An 8,812-nucleotide genomic window follows, 5' to 3' on the forward strand; every position below is an offset into this window, starting at 1 on the left:
ATAATTGTCCTTGTTTGAGGAAAACCTATCCATTTTGGTTATCTACGGTAACGAGTTTTCCAAACCACTGGATCCCGGCATTTTCAAATTGCCAATAATGCTATGGGCGGCTAACCAGGGCAGCTTGTTTTAAGGTAAGTTTTAGATAGTTTTAGCTGGTTTTAAGCTAGGTTTAAGCTTGTTCTAAGCTTGTTTTTAGTTTGGTGTACTATATATTTAAATAATAAATTAAAACTAACATAATAGAAAATAATTTTTTTTTCTAAGTCCATCAAAACACATAAACACAAACAAATAATCCAGCTGATAAACAATAAAATTTACATTATCAGTTTACGGACAGTACACTTGGTTTTAACTTGGTTTTCGCTTGGTTTTTGTTTTGTTTTAGTTTGTTTTTTTTAAAGCTTTTAGTTTGGTTTAAGCTTGGTCGTAGCTTGGTTTTAGTTTGGATTTAACTAGGTTTAAGCTTGTTTTAAGCTTGGTTTTAGCTTGTTTTAGGCTTGGTTTAAACTTGATTAAAGCTCGGTTTTATCAGTGTTTTTTCCTGTTTTAGTTTGGTTTTAGCTTGTTTTAAGCTTGGTTTAAGTTTGTTTTAAGCTTGTTTTACGCTTGGTTTTAGCTGGTTTTAAACTTGGTCTTAGCTTGTTTTAAGCTTAGTTTAAGCTTGTTTTAAGCTTGGTTAAGGCTTGGTTTAAGCTTGTTTTAAGCTTGGTTTAAGCTTGTTCTAAGCTTGTTTTAAGCTTGGTTTTAGCTTGTTTTAAGCTTGATGTGTTATGCTTGGTTTTAGCTTGTTTAAAGCTTGTTTTAAGCTTGTTTTAAGATCGGTTTAAGCTTGTTTTAAGCTTGGTCATAGCTTGTTTTTAGCTTGTTTTAAGCTTGGTTATAGCTTGGTGTACTATATATTTAAATAATAAATTGAAATAATTTTTTTTCTTAGTATATCAAACAAAACACATAAACACAAACAAATAATCCAGCTGATGAACAATAAAATCTACATTATCAGTTTACAGACAGTACACTTGGTTGTAACTTGGTTTTCGCTTGGTTTTAGTTTGGCTTTAGTTTGTTTTTTAAAAGCTTTTAGTTTAGTTTTAGTTTGGTTTAAGCTTGGTCGTAGCTTGGTTTTAGTTTGGATTTAACTAGGTTTCAACTCGTTTTAAGCTTGGTTTTACCTTGTTTTAAGCTTGGTTTTAGCTTGTTTTAGGCTTGGTTTATAATTGTTTTAAGCTTGGTTTAAACTTGTTTTAAGCTCGGTTTTATCAGTGTTTTTTCCTGTTTTAGCTTGGTTTTAGCTTGTTTTAAGCTAAGTTTGAGCTGGTTTAAGCTAAGTTTTAGCTGGTTTAAGCTTGGTTTTAGCTTGTTTTAAGCTTGGTTTTAGCTTGTTTAAAGCTTGTTTTAAGCTTGGTTTTAGCTTGTTTAAAGCTTGTTTTAAGATCGGTTTAAGATCGGTTTAAGCTTGGTTTAAGCTTGTTTTAAGCTCGTGTTAAGCTTGTTTTAAGATCGGTTTAAGCTTGTTTTAAGCTTGTTTTAAGCTTGGTTTAAGCTTGTTCTAAGCTTGTTTTAAACTTGTTTTAAGCTTGGTTTTAGCTGGTTTAAAGCTTGGTTTAAGCTTGTTTTAAGATCGGTTTAAGCTTGTTTTAAGATCGGTTTAAGCTTGTTTTAAGCTTGGTTATAGCTTGTTTTTAGCTTGGTTTTAGCTTGGTTTTAGCTTGGTTTTAGCTGGTTTTAAGCTAGGTCTAATCTTGTTCTAAGCTTGTTTTTAGTTTGGTGTACTATATATTTAAATAATAAACTAACAAAATAGAAAATATTTTTTTTCTAAGTCCATCAAATATACAAACACAAACAAATAATCCAGCTGATGAACAATAATATCTACATTATCAGTTTACAGACAGTACACTTGGTTTTAACTTGGTTTTCGCTTGGTTTTAGTTTGGTTTTAGTTTGTTTTTTTTAAAGCTTTTAGTTTGGTTTAAGCTTGGTCGTAGCTAGGTTTTAGTTTGGATTTAACTAGGTTTAAGCTTGTTTTAAGCTTGGTTTAAGCTTGTTTTAAGTTTGTTTAAGCTTGTTTTAAGCTCGGTTTAAGCTTGGTTTTAGCTTGTTTTAAGATCGGTTTAAACAGCTTACAGACAGTTTAAGCTTGGTTAGCGGAATTTTAACAATAGGTCTCCAGAACAGGAGGCCTCGTTTACAACTACTAAGCCAGATGACACAAAAAAATAAAATACGTATAACCACCGACTAACCTACTAGTTGATTGGTGCAATTTAAAGGATTAACCTAACGTATATACGCCATTCTAAACATTAATAATATCTAATCCTGAGACAACAGCACCATCATTTCGTTTAACTCACCTTTATTAGTAAGTCTGGCGTGGGACATCTCTGCCTGTTTCACGTCCGTCAGGAGACTGGAAGGGATGGCTACGACACATGCCACACAGACCGTCACGGTCAACCAAAGTGTTAGGCCGCTCATACTGAAACACACCAAGGTACAAGAACAATAATCTTACAGAAACGCAAGGTTTCACTGTTCCGAAATAATGTGCATGGTCCAGCGGTAATTCCGATGCTCCCAAAGCTAAATGCATGAATCTCGTCCTTTGGGTACCTAGGGGAACAGCTTCGCTCACTTCCCCGTTTTTATGTTCCCATTTGTTGCTGTAGCCTTTGTTGTTGCCTACTTTTGTTGTTGTTGACAAAAACTGCTTACCTACTCAAGAACCACCAGTCTACAACAACTTAGTCTAACACATGTTTACCTCGGATACCCGGTCTGGACAGAATTCCTGCGTGCTAATTCAAATCCTGTATATGAAACAGGTACTGGATTCAAGTACAGCTTACACAGAGTGTCCCACGTAAAGTCTCTGAAATTCATTATGGAAAAACGGCTTAACATACAAGAATGAAATACCGGGTGATTCAAAAAGGACTTTACAACTTTGAAAATTCATATAAATTTTATTAAACAAGGTACAGAGCTGGTTTTGGTGTTGTTTTAAAGGAAAACACTTCAAGTTTTTTCACCTTAAACTAAAGATGTTATATGTGACTTCCGTTGGATTTGGGGAAAATAATTAATTTAGGTATGAAAAAATATTGAAAACCGTTAAAAATTTGAGAGAAATTTACAAAATTGTGAAAGTAGGGCGTTTTTTGACGGTGAAGGAGTGCGATTTTCAAAAGACGCCAAATAGTGTCTTGTAAGAAATTTAATTCCGAACCTACCTTTTTCCTCAAATCTTTTCTAGCTCTTACCGTTTTCGAGCTATAGCCGTTTGAAAAAACGTGTTCTGTCCTAAATTAATTATTTTCCCCAAATCCAACGGAAGTAACATAGAACATCTTTAGTTTAAGGTAAAAAAACTTGAAGTGTTTTCCTTTAAAACAACACCAAAACCAACTCTGTACCTTGTTTAATAAGATTTATATGAATTTTCAAAGTTGTAAAGTCCTTTTTTAATCACCAAGTACAATTATTTCCCACTAAATTGACCCCAAGGATTAACGTAAAAATATTTTATTTGTTTTTCAGATACATGGTGTGCCAAAACTGAGGGCTGCTAGTTCGAATGTCCGAGTTTTCAAAGTAAACATATCTCATGTTTTTCACCATTTTAAAGGTGTTTAATGGACAAGGACAAATATTTAGGTGGAGACAGAAATTAATTATCTTTTTCTGTTTAAATGGTGGCAGTTTTCTTTGGGGGGGGGGGAATAAATATGTTTTAATACTCTGCGCTTCCTATGCCAATGCACTTAGCCTTTCACGGGTTGTATTTTTTACTCGTAATGAAATTAGCTTTCCTATGATATGACACAAGTAACGTTTTTTTCTAATAATAAAAATTCCCCAAAAAAATCATTTTAGAAACTTTGCAAATGCCCATTTTCCAAAGTTTTCAAATAGCACATAATTTTATAGGTTTTTAATTCTTAACAACTTTGTAATTTACACTTACTTTGTATGTCTTTTAGATTTTGTGTAAACAACAAAAACATAATTTGCCTATATAAAATGCATGTTATGTGGGTTTAACACTAAATGAAATTAGGCCATTAGTGAGACATGACATATGTTTACATTTGAAAATTCCGAGATTCGAACTAGTGACCCTCATTTTTTGGCACACCCTGTATGTAAAAAAGTTAAAAATATCTTTACGTTATTCCTTGGGGTCAATATAGTGTAAAATTATGTCATTTCACCTTGTACGTTAAGCCGTTTTTCCGTGATCAATTTGAGACACCTTACGTGGGACACCCTGTATAAGGCTTAGGGGTCATTTGTGATTGACAATTAGAACTAAAATAACCACGGATAATATTGAATTACATACATACTGTTCCATGTTTAATTATAGAGGTTCAAATAAGGATCCCAAAAATGAATGTAAATAGTTTTCAAATTCAGTATTAGTCTTTCAATAATGAGGCATTTGTACACTCCCTCATTTAACCATTTCAACAATTCATACTGACAAGCTTCAACCAAAAGGAGTAGTAGAAACACACCAACCCTGTTAAAACATCAGTTGTTGAAACCAACTCAAGTTCAAAGCCAGGAAATGTTTTGTTCGTTGATAACGCTGGCAGGTATTGATTGTGTGGTTTGTAACGTACTTGGAGTGATAATCGATAACTTCGTAACACCACCTACGATATCTATATCTATCAAACTTACAAGGTTTTTAATATTTCCAGGATGTATATAAAACATTCTTTGAGGGTGATTATGTAGCTTAAAGTGTTACAGAAAGGATTCAGTTAGAAATTTACGTGAATGAATAATTACTTGTTTTTAGCGAATTTCCCTATAGGGAAGTAGCTATTACCGTAGGTGGCACGGTAAGACCTAGACCCGGGACCGATTTACTTTTTCATTTTGATGTCTCCAGAGGCCAAAAACACCATTCGTTCAAATTTTTATAAAAATGTGATTTATTAAATAAAAAAGAATATAAAAAAAGGGTACTCATGTTATTTTACATATTATTTATTAATATATATATATATATATATATATATATATATACGTCCGTGAACGCGATAACTTGAGTAATTTTTGTCCAATTTTGATGAAATTTGGTTTAAAGGTGTAAAGCGGGATAAACTTGAATGAGTTCGCGAACCAGCACGATCGGACCATGGGAAAGGGGCTTGACGGGGGGGTTTATGGGGTAAAAATTGGTTTTTCTCACTTTTGACCCTCAAAACACAAAATTTCCCGATTTCTCTTTAGACCTTTTTAAAGAGCTTAAAAAACAAATAATTTAGTATATAAAAGTATTTTTGTTCGATTATTAGTAACGGAGAAAATTTAAAAAATTGTAAATTTCAAATTCCCATGTTATTCTTATGGAGAATATTGTCAAATGTTGTAGTTTGCTTGTTTATGGATATATTTTGATCAAACTTGGCAAATTTATTTATTTTGTACTAAGCTATCAATATTTTACTCAAAAACACACTTTATTAGTTTCCTTGTAGCAGCAAACCTAGGTACTCGTTAAACCTAATGTTATTAAAATATATTTAACTGGAAATCAATTCTGACAAATGGAAATTCGCTTAGTCGGCAGGTTTGCTGCGGCGGGGGTATTTTTAATAACAGCTTTTTTGTTGTATACCCTACCGTAAAATAGTGATGCTTCAAAACACAAAGTGTTTAAAACATTCAGTTTTTGAAATGCTAAAAAACATTCTACATAAACTGAAACATAAAAGTTTGAATACTATAACATTAATATAGGAATTGAATATCTACTTACACATCTATACAATGAGATCTGGTACTTGATTTTGTGTGTACTGGTTAGGCTCATCATAATGTTTGGGATTTTGTCAAACAAGTAATTAAAATATTTTCAATGTAGGACTGTAGTGAATTATATCCAATAATGCCTTACTTTGCGAGTCTAACATCATTAACATTGCTTAAATAGAACTGCCAAAACATATGTTCAAAGCTATTAGTATAGGATTCGGGCCAACAACGTCATTTGTTTATGTTTATGATCCATACCGGTATTTTTCTAGTAATCGTGTTAAAGAGTGAACCCATCTATGTGTCTACTCTTTGATGTATGCTTACAATAATACAGGGTGATTGATTGTGCCAGCTATTTTATTCGAAAGTTATAAGATATATAAACAAAATGTTAAACTGTAACTGCCTGTTGCTATCCCAGTTCTCTGTGGTTTTATTATGTTCATAAAATTACGTATGCTTTTAGAGTTCTTTGTTTTAATTAAATGTATTTGTAGTACAATTTCAAATAATATAAAATTGTTTTAAATATATAAACAAATTCCATTCATATCGGCTAAATTGCTTGATATTTTTTGTGTGATTGAGTAATGTTAGGGCGATATGCCGTGGTTACTTTACACATCGCCTTATGTACGAAATCTTAAAAATATACGCATGTCTTCAAAGTCAACCAGAAACAGAAGACACACGGGACTTGATGTGTTTTATGAAGCGGAAATATTACTTGACATAGGATTATGTCAAATCAGTGCTTTAGCTTCTTGGTTGAACAAGTCTAAATCAGAAAGACACAAAGATCTCAAGCGGATAAGTTTGGTTTCCTCTGGTTTATCTATTTAATTCTTCACCCAATAGACTCAAAGAGGACCCTAAGGGACTTAAAAGGATATTGGTAACAACAAAGTACGTTACGGAAGGCCAAATGTCCATTGTACAGTTGTTTAAAACAACTATCTTTTATAGTTTAATGATAGCTCCAGATAATATTAAAATGAATTAAAAATCGTATAAGAACATGAATGATCACATATTTATGATGTTTATTGGTACAAATTAACTCCATTTCAAACACAATTGCTCGTAAATAAGGATTACTACATTATTTTTTCTTAACTCTTTCAGCAATCTTCAAATCAATTGTTTATTAAATTATTATGCTAAAACTAAGGAGTTATCTCATTACAGACACAGTTTTAGCTTGAACTAGTCAATGTCTTACTGAATTACCTCAGACATGTTAGAATGCGCTTTTTAAAAGGTTGATGTACAGGAACAGTTGCTGTATAAACATAAAACAAAAATACAGGAACAATGTGAGATTTCTCACTTAGCTGCCAGATAACAAAACGTATAAATTGCTGGTGTCTTTTAACTGGGTTGAAAATATACAAAGCCTTGGCCTGATGTTGCCAAACAAATTGCTCGTGGACTTGCACCGTTTCCTGAACTCCAAGAGGTTCACGCTCCCACGACGATACATGTACATCTATTTGGTTATTTAGCGATGGTAAAATAATAACCATCACCAAATATAGAAAATACCACCTTTGACTAATAGTAAATGACACAACGTATTAGAAGATTTAAGTATCCACTGTTTAGTAAAGAAACATCAAGGACTGGAGAAGGTATGTCTAAAACAAACACAAACAAGGTCCCTTCCGTCTCTAAATAGGAAGGTCTACCACGTAAAACAGGGAAGATAATAGGATGCTGGTTAGTTTTATAATTATCTGACTCTGATAATCGGTAAATGGTTTCATGTGTACTGTAGCCGAGGTCCTACAATAATAGGTCTACAAAAAATCCTAGAAATTTGTAAATAGACACCTCAATATTTATAATACGTATAGAACTTTTCTAAAGTGGTAACATTTTATTTCGAGTTCAGACAAACTTCATTAGATTGGATAGCTGTACTCACTAGCATATTAGTTCTTTATTTGTTGAGCAACATTTATTGATTGAATTCTCGGTCGTGTAATAAACGGCTGGCATTAGGTTTAAATTGGGGTATATATTATAGTAGTTTTAAAATTCAAGATAACGAATTTTACCATAAATGTAGGCCTACTTAGTAATTGGATACTTTGGTAACCTGGTAGATTGGTTTGCAATAATAATAAATCACTAACGTTGAATATTTTCCTCAGTGTGTTACGATAATCTGTTTAAATATCATTACTTCATTACATAAATCCACTATCCGTTTTGGCAATGCATCCAAACATCGTAGAGACCCTTTTTTTCCTCACCTCACCACAATTTTTGCAGCGATCTCTTTAATTAATTTGGCGAGCTTGAAAAGTAAAATACTCTTCATGTCTTTAAATAATTCAATAAATGAATAACATGCGAAACATTTCGCATTGAACGGACATCTATAAGTGTTTTGTTATTATTTTATCACTAGGACTTACCTCGCCAGCGGCTGTCCCAGCGGATATAAAGTCGATACCGACTCCCAGACTCGCGCATGCTGTCCAAATCCCACCCAACCCATCCCTGCGTCTCCTCGCCAACATCTCGCAAATGGATTGATTCTATCGCTGATATGCGCTTTAGAATTTCACCCGATGTATGCTGGCGTCATCATAGGCTTTTGATTGACACTTTTTTGTCCTAGGACGCAGGGCACGAGCTCGGAATCGTTTTCCACAATACTTCAGGCTAGACCTAGGGGTTACGGCATTATCACTTAAATAAAATCCATTGGTGATTGGGGCGGGATTCGAAACCGGAACTCCAGGAACCGGAGTCCCGTGCTCTAACGACTAGACCAGCTCGCTCCCCAATTTATTGGCAATGGATGCATTCATTGTCACTTAGATAAAATCCATTGGTGATTTGGCGGGATTCGAACCCGGAACTCCAGGAACCGGAGCCCCGCGCTCTAACCACTAGACCAGCTCGCTCCCCATTTTGTTGGCAATGGATGCATTCAATTGAAAAATAATTCACTTTGATTAAAAAACATAAAGTAAACTCTTGAATATATATTTAATATATCCAATATAGCACA

At 33.5% G+C, this 8,812-nt stretch overlaps 1 protein-coding gene across 2 annotated transcripts in view; it reads right to left on the reverse strand.

The window, feature by feature from the left end:
• LOC128990672 (prohormone-2-like) overlaps positions 1-8,294 on the reverse strand; it is a 164,263-nt gene extending 155,969 nt beyond the window's left edge. For both annotated transcript variants that reach the window (XR_008490553.1, XM_054413179.1), the window contains exons 1-2: positions 8,211-8,294; positions 2,367-2,491 (exon numbers count right to left, since the gene is read on the reverse strand). Coding sequence is in view for 1 of the 2 variants with exons in the window: in XM_054413179.1 (XP_054269154.1) it covers positions 2,367-2,491; positions 8,211-8,293 (208 nt within the window). In the remaining variant the exon portion in view is untranslated. The remainder of the gene's footprint in view (positions 1-2,366; positions 2,492-8,210) is intronic.
• Between the last annotated feature and the right edge of the window lie 518 nt (positions 8,295-8,812).

The sequence above is a fragment of the Macrosteles quadrilineatus genome, unplaced genomic scaffold (assembly GCF_028750875.1).
Source record: "Macrosteles quadrilineatus isolate MER2022 unplaced genomic scaffold, UCM_ALF_1.0 Scaffold_3__2_contigs__length_128488019, whole genome shotgun sequence".
In the NCBI taxonomy this organism is placed as follows: domain Eukaryota; kingdom Metazoa; phylum Arthropoda; class Insecta; order Hemiptera; family Cicadellidae; genus Macrosteles; species Macrosteles quadrilineatus.